General features: G+C 43.0%; 1 protein-coding gene across 1 annotated transcript in view; it reads right to left on the reverse strand.

Annotated features, from left to right (window-relative positions):
• The window catches only part of Entpd5 (ectonucleoside triphosphate diphosphohydrolase 5 (inactive)), a 32,803-nt gene extending 17,945 nt beyond the window's left edge, over positions 1–14,858 (reverse strand). Inside the window, 2 exon segments of the mRNA XM_028876819.2 lie at positions 14,317–14,386; positions 14,539–14,858. Of these exon segments, the coding sequence (XP_028732652.1) occupies positions 14,317–14,325 (9 nt within the window). The 5' untranslated portion in view covers positions 14,326–14,386; positions 14,539–14,858.
• Between the last annotated feature and the right edge of the window lie 336 nt (positions 14,859–15,194).

The raw sequence follows: 15,194 nt of genomic DNA on the forward strand, positions 1-15,194 counted from the left end.
AGAGGGTGGTGTTCACATACTCAAAGGCTGTCTTCTTCCTGCTTCTGTATGGTTCGGATTAACTTTCTTCTTTCCATTTTGACAAATTTGCCTTCATATCACACACGAACATGCCTCCATCCTCTTGGTTCTGACTGGCACTTAAGAAGTTCACTTAACTGGGCCTGATGGCAGAGACCTGTGATCCCAGCTATTCACGAGGCTAAGGCTGGAAGGATCACAAGTTAGAGATCTACCTGGGCTACTGAGTAAGTTTAAGGTCAGCCTGTTCAACTTAAGAAAACTATCTCAAAATGGAACATTTTTAAAGGGGGATCTAGGTCAACTGGAATGCTTGACTAGCATGTTCAAATCCTTGAGTTTGATACTCAGCACCACATGAACCAGGCATGGAAGTACAAGTGTGTCATCTCAGCACTCAGGAAAGTAGAGGCAAAGGAGTCAGAATTTCAAATCATCCTTGCCTACTGGGGTGGTTTGAATAGGCATGGCCCCCAAAGACTCATGTGTTTGAATTCTTGCCTGTAGGAAGTGGCACTATTAGGAGGAGTGGCCTTGTTGGAGTGGGTGTGACCTTGTTGGAGGAAGTGTGTCACTGTGGAGGCGGGCTTTGAGGTCTCCTATGCTCAAGCTACACCCAGTGACACAGTTCACTTCCTGTTGTCTTTGAATCAAGATGTAGATCCCTCTCCAGCACCATGTCTGCCTGCACTCTGCCATGTCCACCATGACGATAATGGACTGAAGGTCTGAAACTGTAAGCCATCCTCAATTAAATGTTTTCATTTATAAGAAACCTTCCATTTATATAGAAACCCTAACTAAGTCACCTATACTGTAAGTTTGAGACCAGCCTGGGATATATGAGACCCTGTCTGAAAACAAGGCAACAGCAGTGCTGGTATGGGGTTGCTGGGGACATAACTTTCCTACTTGTCCTTTCCTACGATTCAAGAGGCCCGAGATCTAACCCTTAGTGCTGAAGAAAAAAGGCTTCACTTCTAAATTAAAGTGGTAAAGACGGTATGAAGCTCAGGACCTAAAGGGAGCTCAGCTGGTCAAGTGCTTGTACAGTCCACATGAAGCACTAGGTTTGATCCTGACCCCCATAGCCAGGTGTCAGTATGTGCCTGTAATCCTAGCAACTGAAAACAGATGGAAGTAGGGAGATTAGGAGGTCAAGATCATTCTCAGCTGAGCAGTGCATTTGAAACCAGCAAGATGATCAAACTTTAAGGTCAGGGAGGCTGACACAGGCCAGTCTGTCTCTGTGGGTTTCAGGCTAGCCTGGTCTACACAGTGAGCTCTAGGCCAGCCAGAGCTACATAGTGAGATCTTGTCTAAAAAAACAAAAAGAGTAAGCTCAAGGTCATCCTCAGCTACACAATGGATTTAAGTCAGCCTGGAATCAATGAGACTTTGTCTCAACAACAAAAAAGTTATAAAATCTCTATCCTTATGCTTATTGCCTTCAAGAAGCAGGTCACTGAACTGCCTGCCACCTGTGATCAATATTGGTAGAGGGTTTCATGTACAACATTTTAAGGAAATAAGTCAACATATTTTTTTGATGTTGTTGTTGTTTTGAGGCAAGGTCAATACAATTTAAAAACACCTAACAGGACCACCATGGGCTTTAAGTTTCAGATCATGTTATTGCCACGAAAACTTAAGAGTGAATGGACAAATTTCTTGTGCACTGATCTCTTTTGCCTGTATACAGGTCTGTGTATCATGTGCATGCTCCATGGCCAGGGAGGCCTGAATGGGAGTCAAATACCCGGAAATGGAGTTACACAACCACTGTTCATAGCCATGTGGGTAGTGAACATTGAGCCTGGGTCCCCTGGAGGAGCAGCCTGTGCCCTTCACTGCTGAGCAGCCTGTGAATGGACAAATTATGCTGGAGACATTCTACGTCTTGCTGGAAGTCATAAAGCAAGTCAGTGGTGAAATCCTGACCAGAAATTTGATGTTTCATCTTTCTTTTTCTCTGATTTCAAATTCCCTTCTTATGGCAAGTGTATATGTGTTCATGTGTTGAGACAGAGTCTATGTATCCCTGGCTGTCCTGGAACTCACTATGTAGACCAGGCTGTCCAAAAACCTACAGGGACTCACATGCCTCTGCCTCCCAAGTACTGGGATCGAGGGTGTGTACGCCACCACACTTGGCTCTAGCCACCGTATTTTTAACTGTGCCCTCAGAAGAGACAAAAGCAGTAGTTAGGCAACTATTTGTTTTGAATTTGTCCAGTCGCTGCTGGAAACCTAGCACAAAGGCATGGAACACAGCGGAGAGAGTAGACGGTCAGGTCTGAGTCCTGGGTTTCAGCCCGGCGTGTGTCTCTATTGGGGAGCCACACCGTCCTGAGGGAGTCCCTGATCCTTCACTCCCGCCTGTAAACAGGAAGAGCAAGTGTTCTGTTTCCTTCCTATATGGTTTTCTGCTACACGAAGCCTAATTGGTCTTATAATAAAAACCTGGAGCCAGATATCAGGGTAAATGCTGAAGGATCAGAAGAAACAGGCCACAGCCACTTCTCACCTCACCAGCTCTCAGCAGAAAAGGGAAGACCCTGTCTCCACAAATCCACAGCCTGAATGCCCCTGAGTCCTCAGCCGAAAGGGCACTGAACTCCTGTCTCCTCCTGCCTTGTATTCCTTTCTCTGCCCAGCCATATCACTTCCTGTCTCAACCTTCCTAGTGCTGGGATTAAAGGTGTGTGACTCCCAAGTACAGGGATTAAAAGTGTGTGCCACCACTGCCTGGCTGTTTCTGTTTTAGACTGGGTTAATCTCGTGTAGTCCAGAGGGGCTTTGAACTCAGAGATCCAAGTGAATCTTTGCCTCCCGAGTGCTAGGATTCAAGGTGTGTGCCACCACTGCCTGGCCTCTGTGTTTAATCTAGTGGCTGGGTCTGTCCTCTGATCTTCAGTCAAATTTTATTTGTTAGAGTACAAACAAAATATCACCAGTTTTCTCTTTCAAATCACAAGATATTGTTTAAAGATTGATTATATTAATATCTTCTAATCTTTTCCTAGGACTGATGTTGTGGGAAATGGGAAGAGACAATGAATTTGTTATTATTGTTATATTATTATCAATTATTATTATTATTATTATTATTAACACTTTCAAAATGTACAAGAGGCTTTTTTTTCCATCATAATGCATCAGAGCCATTAAAGGAGTTGTGAATGTTCTTGAAATCTGTGATGAAAACTTTCAGTAGCAGGGCTAGAGAGACAGCTCAGAAGGTAAGATTATGTTCTGCTCTTACAGAGGACCTGAGTTCAGTTCCCAGCACTCACACGGAGTAGTTTATAACTCTCTATAATTCCAGATCCAGAGGATCTGACACTTTCATGCAAGTACTCACCCACCACATAATTAAACGGCACATGCCTTTAATCCCAGCACTCAGGAGGCAAAGCCAGGCAGATCTCTATGAGTTCAAGGCCAGCCTGGTCTACAAAGCGAGATCCAGGACAGCACCAAAACTACACAGAGAAACCCTGCCTCGAAAAAAAAAAAAAAAAAAAAAAAAAAACGAAAAATAAATAAATAAATAAATAAATAAATTTTAAAAACCCAAACCTTCAGTAAGAGCATCAGTGGAACGATGGAATTGACTCTACCTGGTTGTTTTAAACATTTATTCTTTCCTAGATGGACATTACATGAAAAACAAAACAGAACGCTGTTTTGTTGATTTGTAGCTGAGCTAAACTATAAAGAGAACTAGAGGCCTTCAAGTCGGGGTTTCTCAGACTCAGCACTAACATCTGGGGGGGCTGGTTCTTAGTCACAGGCTGTCCTGTGCATAGGCAGTTGTTTAGCAGCATCTCTGGCCTATTCTCACTAGACACCTGTACGAGGCTTCACTGCTGCCCGCCCAGTACACCAGCTGTGACAACCAGGAGTGACTCTGGACACCTCCAGCCATCTCCTGGCTGTTTGCTCCTGCTTTAGGCCGCACATTTTCCTGGTATTAATGAAAAATGACAAAGCTATCCTCTAACAGTTAAGTCTTGCTTAGTCAGCAATTAGTATTTACTCCAGACAGTTCTGAGTCTTCTGATCCATGTTTTATTTCTGCATTTTTTTATGTTAAGTCACAAATGCTGGTTAATTCACAAGATCTGAAACCACAGGTATTCCCCAGGCTTTTTACCTCTAATAGAATACTTGGTACATTTGGAGTATACAGATTAGGAGTCCTTGCTTATTCTCCTTTGTTAACCAGCTGGGGTTTGTTTAACCAAAACATCTCTCTCCCCAGAAACAACATATTATATAAAGTAAAGTAAATGGAAGTTTAAACTTGTAGTTTAAAATCATTTAAAAGGGGCCAGGCAGTGGCACATGCCTTTAATCCCAGCGCTCTTGGAGGGGTGGGGGGTAGGGGGGTGGGAGGTAGCCAGATCTCTGTGAGTTTGAGGCCAGCCTGGTCTACAAAGTGAGTTCCAGGACAGGCTCCAAAGCTACACAGTGAAACCCTGTTTTGAAAACAAAACAAAATAAATTTAAAAGAACTACCAAAATTTAAAAGTTACATCAGCCAGGTGGCAATGGTGCATGCCTTTAATCCCAGCAGAGCGAGATCCAGGCCAGGCACCAAAACTACACAGAGAAACCCTGTCTTGAAAAACCTAAATAAATAAGTAAATAAATAAAAGTTACACCAATATACTGCAGTGGAAGTTTAAATATCTATTCAAACACCAAGACTCAACTTCCATCCTAAGGCTAGGAATGAAAGCTATTATTTAGGGAAAGAGACAATGAGAATTGCTAATCTTTCAGAATCCCAAAGGACACTCCATCCCAGGAAACCAAGGACAGACAGGGCAGCTGCCAGGCCAGATTTGTACTCACTTCTTAAAGCACTCCCTCGGGCTGGCTCTTTCTTTACAGCAAGTGGGCTACTCATGTAGCTCAACTGAAATATCTGAAAGCAGAAATACTATTTTAGATTTTCTTGGTTTTTGAGGCAAGGTTTTTGTTATGTAGTCTTGGCTGGGCTTGAACTCACAGAGATCAGCCTGCCTCTGCCTCTCAGTGCTGCAATTAGCATCGTGCACACCATGCCTGGCTGTTTTAGATTTTGTTCAACATTTGGTCCCTCTTCTCTCTGAAAAGCCCAGGCACCAGCTTTCTCAATCTGTCACTAAACTCCTTCCGGGGTCTCTCTATTTTCTGTATTACTGTGGTTTCCATAAACCTCTCCAGCAAACATTTCACTAAGCAAACATTTGTTTTCGTCCAGAAGAGAGTTCAAAAAGGGGGAAACACACGCTAAGCATCTGTTTTCACAGCATGAGAAACTGCAGAGTCATGCTTGTGTAAGGGAAGGTGCAGCAGAGGGTTTACAAGAGAGCAAGAGGACACACGAGATGCCCTTTGCCCTCAGCACCGCCTTCCAACGCCTCCTGCAAGCTCCTTTTCTTTAAGACTGTTATTTTGAAAATGGTATTAGCAGGGTTTTCAATGTGCAGTTTCTAGACCGGCACTGCATTTCACAAGACCTGCACAGCTCGCTCGTTCACTGTTTAACAGTCTTTACTCAGATGTCACTTTCTCAGTGACATCCTCCCCGCCCTCCTTTTTAAAAAATGCTACTCAGCTGACCACATGCTCATTCTTTATGTTTCTTCACAGTGATTCTCTCCTCCCAACACCCACGTTCCTCCTCTCTCCACTTCTATCCTCCATGTGAGCTACCTGTCTAGAGGGAGTTTTGAGTTCTGCTTCCGTGTTTATTACTAGAACAGTGATAATACACAGTGGGTGCTGGGTAAGTACCCCGAAGGGATCAAAGCAGACATGTCTAATAGCTCAGACATAGGTCTGGACCATTTCTACAGTACAGGAGCTTGACTCCTTTCCAAAAGATTAATCACCCCACAGGGGAGAGAATGACTCCAAGCTGTCAAGGACAGACATTTATCCCTATGTGTAGATTACACACAGATTCCATTTTGTCCTAACGAGCTAAGTTTCATGTGTTTCTCAAAATAATGTAGACAGTTGTTTCCTTTTTACAGACTGGGGAGAATGCAATATATTTCAACCCACTGTTTCCAGAATTGTATTCTGCAATAATCTCTTGCTCAATCTCTTCTCCCCAACACAGCCCCTGCAATTGCTTTAAATCCTCGGGTCAGGTAATGTATGCCCATCTCCTGCTAAGGTCTTTTCAAGAGTGGTTTTTGGGTTGTTTGTTTTCTGATAAGGTCTCACTGTGGGGCTCAGGCTGGCCTCTAACTCAGATCCTCCTCGCTGTTTCTTTATAACCAGAGGGAACACCAGTGCTCTGTTATAAAGGCCCAGTGTTCCCGACCTTCACAGTTAGCTTCTTCTCAGTCTCCCCTGCCCTTTAGAGTATGGGCGACCACAATGGCAGAGGCTCGGGCCCCATGAGGTAGGGTACTCACCGGCTCCTGACTGCCTGTTTGCATCCACTGTGGATTGCCTTTGCTCTTTGCTCCCTGGCCAGCCCTTCTGAAACGAGCCTTGCTTCACGGATGACTCACCGAGCTGGTTTGCAACTGTGTAGCTTTTTGCTAACTCATTCCCTTTTATCTCTCATTCTTACCTTCTCCACCTTTTTCTGCATACATGATTGGTTCATTTACTTCTGTAATTGCTGAATGCCAACCAACAGAATTATTGTTCATAGGGCAGAAGTTAATCTTTTTTTTTTTTTTTTTGGGAGGGGGACAGGAGGGTTGTTTTGAGACAGGGTTTCTCTGTGTGGCCCTGGCTGTCCTGGATCTCACTCTGTAGACCAGGCTGGTCTCAAACTCAGAGACCCACCTGTCTCTGCCTCCCGAGTGCTGGGATTAAAGGTGTGTATCACCACCACCTGGCAGGGCAGAAGTTTCTTAAGAACTGAATTCTAAGCCGGCTGGTGGTGGCACACACCTTTAATCCCAGCACTCGGGAGGCAGAGACAGGCGGATCTTTGTGAGTTCGAGGCCAGCCTGGGCTACCAAGTGAGTTCCAGGAAAGGCGCAAAGCTACACAGAGAAACCCTGTCTCAAAAAACCAAAAAATAAAATAAAAATAAAAAATAAGAACTGAATTCTAGTAGGATTTGGTAGCATAGGGATGTAACCCCAGCATACAAGAGGCTGAGACATGAGGATTGCCAGTCTGTAATCACCTTGGGATAACAGAGATCAAGGCCACCATGAGCTAAGTAATGAAATCTTGTCTCAAAAAATTAAAACAAACAAATAAATAAAAGAAAAGTAAATTCTTGAATTTTGTTTTTTGAAGATTTTATTTCTTTACTTGTATGTATTTGCCTGCCTGTTGGGTCTGCCGTGTGTTTGTGGGTGCCCACAAAGGCCAGAAGGCAGCATTGTGTGCCCTGAAACTGAAGTTCCAGATGGTCATGAGCTACTACATGGGTGCTGGGATCCAAACCTGGGTTCTCTACAAGAGTAACAAGTACTCTTAAGCCTGAGTGAAGCCATTTCTCTAGCCCTGGGATGTTTTTACATTAGATAAATGGTGGGAAAGCTACTGATAGTTTCCATTCCTGGGAGAGTCTCTAGAAAGCTGGGCATTTGTTTTCCAACTAAGTGTCAAATATATATGCATCAGGCTAGAGTCTAGATGTATAAAGGGCATCAGTCTCAGCGGGGACACCTACTGACAATAAATAACAGCCGGGTAAACTAATGGCTAGCATGTGTTGGGGGAAGTCCTCCGGCAGAACGCGAGCTAAGGAGGGGATGAGGACCGGGCGACTGTTTAGGAGGGGGAGATGGAGGTAAGCGATGATGGCAGGCTTCCGAAAGGCTGAGAGGCCAAGGCAGATCCTGGGTGAGGAGGAGGCATTAACTTGCAGAGGTGAAACATGGGAAACTCTGAGGATCTCAAGCATGGAGGCCAAATGTGAGGAAGGAGAGTTCTGGAGGCAGTCGAAAGCAGTAGGCTTGTTTTCCTTGTGTAGTTCCATGGTAACACCCTAAGGCAATTATTTAGGTCTTTCTATTTATTCCCTCCCAAAGGAAATAGCAATATTGACTAACTTGGACAAAATGACAGTAGTCAGCACTAACTGAAAATTAGAATAAGAGACCGGAGAAGTCCATCAGAAGTTCTGAAAACAGTGACATGTAAACCAGCCTACTGCCAATTCATCTGCATCCACAGCAAAGCTGTCTTTAACAGGGTTAAACATTAAGCATAGAACAAGTTTAAAATGTAACTCGGATAACAGTTTGGACAGTAAACTTAACTATAGGACTAGATATGGCCAAAGCCACACCAAGCAAAAGGGAGGTGGGCCTCATAAGGTAAGTGTGGGAGAGTTCAGCAGTGAGCATGTCTCATCTGGGGTGGGACATAACTGACACTAAGGGTCAGAGCCTTGGAATACCTTGGTATCTGAATCATGTGGGCATGCACGACACCTGTTAGGTCCTCAAAGCCAATGAGTGTATCCCAAATGGGCTAAGGGTACATGCAATGGAGAAAGGGAATACCCCCAAGGTCTCACGATGATTACAGCCTGGTCTACCTATCAAGTTCCAGAGTTACGTGGTGAAATCCTGTCTCAAACAAACAAACAAACAAACAAAGGTGATATGAAGAAGAAAATTAGTAAAAAAAATTTTTTAAACTCTTGAATCTATTTTTGTTAATAGTCTCATCATATAGAAAAAGAATCAAAATTTAAAAACTACATTTCATACAACATTCTGCTCATTTCTATAAGCAAAATCAAATTAAAAATTTCAAATAAAAATGAGATACATTGCAAAGAGAAGAGAACAAGTAAGCCACTATTTTTACCAGTAAATAACTGAACAATCTACTGAAACTAAATATTCAAGAGTAAAAATATAAACAGAAAAGGAACTTATTCACACTACATACATAAAAATGTTTCTAACCATAGAGTGGTAGATTAGTAAGGTATTGAAGAGGTATTGGTGAGAAGGGATATTACTGACAACCAGCACAGCTCTGAAAATCACAAAAAGACCTAACCACACGTCATTTGAAATGTCAATAAAACTAATAAAAAGGCGGGGCGGTGGTGGCGTACACCTTTAATCCCAGCACTTGGGAGTCAGAGGTGGGCAGATCTCTGTGAGTTCGAGGCCAGCCTGGTCTGCAGAGTGAGATCCAGGACAGGCTCCAAAGCTATACAGAGAAACACTGTCTCCAAAATAAAACAAAATAAAACAAAACTAATAAAAAGGCTTAATGAAAAATCAATTTTTATTAAATCACACCAAAACTGTGCACATAGAAACAGAGCACACTCAAGAGTAAAACTCTCCTAATGAGGTGGTTCGTCTCACATTGGTGGGGAAGGGGAGGCTCTTTGTCCCATGGTGTCAGCCAAAATCTCACCAGGCTAGTCAGGGTGGATTCCCTTCAGAAGGGGAGTGACTCATAGGTTCTTTAATGTCCTCCAGTCCTCAGCTCAAACACCATAACTCCCATTAAAGGATTAGAACTGATTGGTAGTCAGAACAAATGTGAAACTCTTTCTTCTAGGCAGATTCCTTCCTTCTGTATTTCCCCTCCATCAGAACAGTATTAGACGTTTAGACCACTAGTGTCCACAAGGCTCATTCTGTACACGGAAAGCATGTGGGTGTTATATCAAAATGGGTCTGGCAGTGCAAGCCTTCCTTCCCCATTGCTTTAGGCTTGATTGAGTGAGCTACAATAATTACCTTCCAGAGACAGCTGTGGCTATTGCTCCCTCCTCCTTCACAATCACAAGGTCTTTTCTTAGCCATGCATGAAGAATCACTCTTTTAGATAAGAATATATTATTAATCAGAGAGGGGTTTATACTGCCCAATAAACAAATATAGTAAGAATATGAGGTGATAAGCTTTCTCTGCCTCATAAACATATATCGACTCTGGGAGGCATTTACAGCAACCTCTTTATCCACAGTTTTGCTTTAGCAAAGTTTCAGTTATCCACAGCTGATTGTGGTTGGAAAACACTTAGATGGAAAAATTCTAAAAATGAACAATTTAAAAGTTTCAAATATCTTTTTATTAAAGCATAGCTATAGTTATCTTACTTTATCATTTCTTATTGTGACTCTCTTGCTGCACCTCACTTATAAACTAAACTTTCTCAGCAGCAGGAGCACACGGGAAGACATTATCGACAGGACTCAGTAACCTTTGTGGAGACAGAGTCTCACTATGCAGCCCTGCAAAACAGTAATTACTAAACATAGTGTCCTGGTGCTAGAATTAGACTGTGGGGACACATGCCCCTCCATGCACGTGTGCATGTGTGTGCACACACCTGTGTGTGTGTGTAGGTGGAAACCAGAGGGTGACACTTTTGCTATGTCGAGACAGGGTCTTTCACTGGAATGACTGCCAGCAAGCCCCTGGGATCTGCCTGTCTCCGCTCCCCAGCAACTGAGGTCAGAGGCATGGGCCTCTGTGCCTGGCTTCTCATATGGGTGCTGGGGATCCCAACTCAGGTCCTCACGCTGGCACAGCCAACGCCAAGACAGAACCCCACATCCCTGAGCCCTCTCCTCAGGTCCTCAAAGAGGGTTTTCTCACACTGTGTTGACTATAAACACTTCTCCTAGCATCCTTTATAAGCCTAGGATGTAGTAGCATTTCTTTAAAAACAAACACTTAGGAGCTGGAGAAATGGCTCAGCAATTAAGAATCTTTGCAGTTCTTGTAGGGGAACCAAGTTTGAATTTGTTTCCCAGAGGCTCACAATTGCCTATAACTCCAATTCCAAGGAATCTGACCTCCCTAGCCTCCTCAGGCATCTGTACTCATGTGTATATACCCACAGAGAGACAGACAGACAGACACACACACACACACACACAGACACACAGACACAGACACAGACACACCACAGATAATTAAAATTTAAATTGCAAGCTGGGCGGTGGTGGCACACGCCTTTAATCCCAGCACCTGAGAGGCAGAGGCAGGTGGATCTCTGTGAGTTCGAAGCCAGCAGGCTTACATAGTGAGTTCCAGGACAGCCAGGGCTACACAGAAAAATCCTGTCTCAAAAAACAAAACAAACAAACAAACAACCACCCAAAAAAACCAACAACAAAAAACCCCAACACATTTAAATTGCGTATACCCCAAGATAATGATTCAAAATCAGAGCTACTTCAAACTGGCACTTGTACAGTACTCCTCCAGCCTTACCACACATATACAAAGACTAAACAGGGGTTGGGGACTTAGCTCAGTGGTAGAGGCCCTGGGTTCGGTCCTCAGCTCCGGGGGGGGAAAAAAAGAGAGAGAGAGAAAACAAAGACTAAACAGATTCTTTTACTAATCTCCTGCTTTTTCAGTGGCAACACAACTTTCCTTATGTGAAACTTAAAACGTTTATTAATGTTTAACTTTATTCTCTCTTGCCTTCTATATTCAACACTCTTATCAAGTCTTTGTTTGCAAAACCCGTCCTATCTCTTCCTCTTTCCTCCTGGTTCCACTGCTAACTAAATTCGAGTCCTTATTACTTCAGACTTGAACTGGCGTGGCCCCTAAACTGGTCTATCAGCCACTATTGCTGCTACTCTGCAATCCATACGCTACCACCTTCCTGAAATACTCTTCACTATTTTCCCACCTAGATAGTAAACTTAGTCATCGCAGGGGCTCATTCATCTTTAACACTAACACTGAGCACTCAGCAACCTCACATACACTTAATGAACTGTTTATTGACTAAATCTCTTAAAAATGTTCATTAATTTCTCGCTGTCTACAACAGAAATTACAAACTCAAATACTTACAGAGACCATAAAGGAAATGTAATGAGTAACAATATATGTAAAACAACAGGACGTAATAGGGACTGTGGCAAATTGGAGAGCACATATTCGCTAAAGGGGTAGGTTTTTGTAGGGTTTTTTTTGTGTGTGTGTGTTTGCTGTTTCCACTCCCTTTTCTTCCTTCTTCCCTAACCTCCACCCCTTCTCTTTTGGAGACAGGGTCTCACTGTGTGGCCCTGGCTAGACTGGACTCACCATGCAGACCAGGCTGGACTTGAACTCACAAAGATCCACCTGCCTCTGCCTCCCTAGTGTTGAGATTAAAGATATGCACTACCATATCTACCCAGGGGCACTTTTCTTAAACAATTGACTTTTAGTTTAGGCTAATGGTTATGTTGGGAGAAATAATTAATAAAAATAGAGTATTTTGGAAAGAACTCACAGTTAATTAGTTAATAATCAGCTATAAGAATACAATATTTTTTGAGACGAGGTCTCACATAGCTTAGGCTGGCCTTTATCCTTGTAGCTAAGGATGACCCTGAACTTGTGATTTTCCTGTTTTGACTTTCTCAGTTCTGGGATTGCAGGCATGTGTCACTACACCCAGTACATGCAGTGCTGGAGCTCAAACCCAGGGATTAATGCATGGTAGGCAAGTACTCTGCCAACTAAGTTACATCCCAGCCCTAATACAGCTTAGATACAAATTAAACAGTGAATTTGAATTGATCTCACTGGTAAGATTAAATCTTGACCCTCCAGGATTCTTTATAGTGCTTCTGTAGGGATGCAAACCAATCACACCACAAAATAATGTCCATTGAATAGAATTCTGTATGTACACAGACCTGAGTTCCATTCCCCAGAACGCACCATAGAAGGAGAAAACCAATTCCACGTGATAAAAAAAAGTAGGATAAGCCAGGCAGAACATAAAGATGCGTGCCTTTAATGGATGGAACTAGAAAAAATCATCCTGAGTGAGGTAACCCAAACCCAGAAAGACAGTCATGGTATGTACTCACTCATAAGTGGATTCTAGATATAAAATAAAGAACAATCAGACCATAGCCCATAGAACCATAGAGGCTATATATATTGCATGGAGGTCCCTAGGACGACTGTGGCTTATAATAAATTTCAGTTCTACTCAATTATTGAAAAAAAAATAGCCAAATGAATGGAAACACATGAACTATGAACCAAAGGCTGAGGGGGCCCCAGCTGGATCAGGCCCTCTGAATAGGTGAGACAGTTGATTGGCTTGATCAGTTTGGGAGGCAACTAGGCAATGGGACCAAGTCCTGTGCTCATTGCATGAGTTGGCTGTTTGAAACCTGGAGCTTATGCAGGGACACTTGGCTCAGTCTGGGAAGAAGGGACTAGACCTGCCTGGACTGAGTCTACCAGGTTGATCGCAGTCCTGGGGGAGGATTTGCCCTGGAGGAGGTGGGAATGGGGGGTAGGCTGGGGGTAAGGGGAGAGTGTGGGAGGGGGGAGAATAGGGGAACCTGTGGCTGATATGTAAAACTGAATGGTATTGTAAAAAAAAAATAAAAATAAAAAAATAAAATAAATAAAAATAAAAAAAAAGATGCGTGCCTTTAATCCCAGCACTCAGGAGGAAGAGGCAGGTGGATCTCTGTGAGTTCAAGGCCAGCCTGGGCTACAGAGCGAGTTCCAGTACAGGCTCCAAAGCTACACAGAGAAACCCTGTCTCAAAAAAAAAAAAAAAAAAAAAACCCACCAAAGCAAAACAAAACAAAACAAAAAAGTAGGACAAAAGTAACTCATTTCTACAATACTCAGAAACACTGATCAGCCCCTTTGGATATAGTTAGTATAGTAACATATTTACCCAAGATTTTAAAGTCTGCATGAAAACAAAATAATGGCTGTTTTCCAGTATAAAACTATCTCTGAAGTAAAACCCAGTAAAGTCATTGATAACTAATGATTAAACAGTTTTGAAAACACTTGGGAGAAAAGATTAGGGATAATATTAATTTTGATACAAAATATTCATGAATTGGACCAAGTCCTGTGCTCATTGCATGAGTTGGCTGTTTGAAACCTGGAGCTTATGCAGGGACACTTGGCTCAGTCTGGGAGGAAGGGACTGGACCTGCCTGGACTGAGTCTACCAGGTTGATCGCAGTCCTCGGGGGAGGACTTGTCCTGGAGGAGGTGGGAATGGAGGGTGGGCTGGGGGTAAGGGGAGAGTGTGGGAGGGGGGAGAATAGGGGAACCCATGGCTGATATGTAGAACTGAATGGTATTGTAAAATAAAAAATATATATATATTAAAAAAAAGTATAAAATAATCAGATAAAAAAATATTCATGAATTGAACTCATCATACCTGATAATAATAGAATTATTGAGAAAGATAAAAAAAACTTATCTTTTGGCAAAAGATGGTCAAATTCAGGAATGACAAAAGCAAAGAACTCCTACCCAGAAGCAGAAGCATCTGGAGTACACATTCAGCTTTAAGCCAGCAGAGATGGTACCTCCGTCCGGATACTCTACTTACCAGGGTCATAATGATCCCCTCTGTGTGAATGTTCAGCCAAGAAACTCTTCATTTCTGTGTCAACCAAGAACTGTGAAAACAGAGCATAAAAAGTCAACAAGTCCAAGTCAACAAAACATTAAATGACTTATGTCTTAAAAGCATCTAACATTCCTGACAATGAAACAAAGCAAATTCATGAAACAAAGCATTTCCCTGAAACTTAACAGTAAAGCTCCCCACCAGCAATTCCAGAAGGAAGTGATCACAGATACGCTTCTCAACAGGAACTTCCTACTGTATACTCTTGACTCTCAGTTGCTTCCTGTCAACAGATGACGGAATACCAGTGTCCAGGTCTTTGGTGGAGAATGTGGAGGTTCAGAACGCTGCAGTCTCTAGAACTACTCCTACCAGAGTAAAGTACCTTGGCCTTCTCCTATGAATAGTGCATAGAGCTAGCAAGAGGGCTCACTGAGTAAGAGTGCTCGCCATGCAAACTTATGACCCGAGTTCAACTTCCAGAACCCAGGAAGGAAGAGAACAGGCTCCATGCACATATCATATTCATACACACTCACCTGGCCCCACATCATATTTACAACACACACACACACACACACACACACACACACACACACACACACACACAGTAAATTTAAAGTTTTTTTGAGACAGGGTTTCTCTGTGTAACTCTGGCTGTCCTGGAACTCACTTTGTAGACTACGCTGTCCTGGAACTCAGAGAGATCCTCCTGCCTCTGCCTCCTGAGTGCTGGGATTAAAGGTGGGTTAAGTTGGTTTTTTTTAAAAATATATATTCATGGGGGACCACCTGGTACTGAATAACCAACGGGGGGGGGGTCATCTCTGGGGGAGACTACCTCTCCCCCTCTCAGC

Source organism: Peromyscus leucopus, chromosome 14, assembly GCF_004664715.2.
Source record: "Peromyscus leucopus breed LL Stock chromosome 14, UCI_PerLeu_2.1, whole genome shotgun sequence".
NCBI lineage: Eukaryota > Metazoa > Chordata > Mammalia > Rodentia > Cricetidae > Peromyscus > Peromyscus leucopus.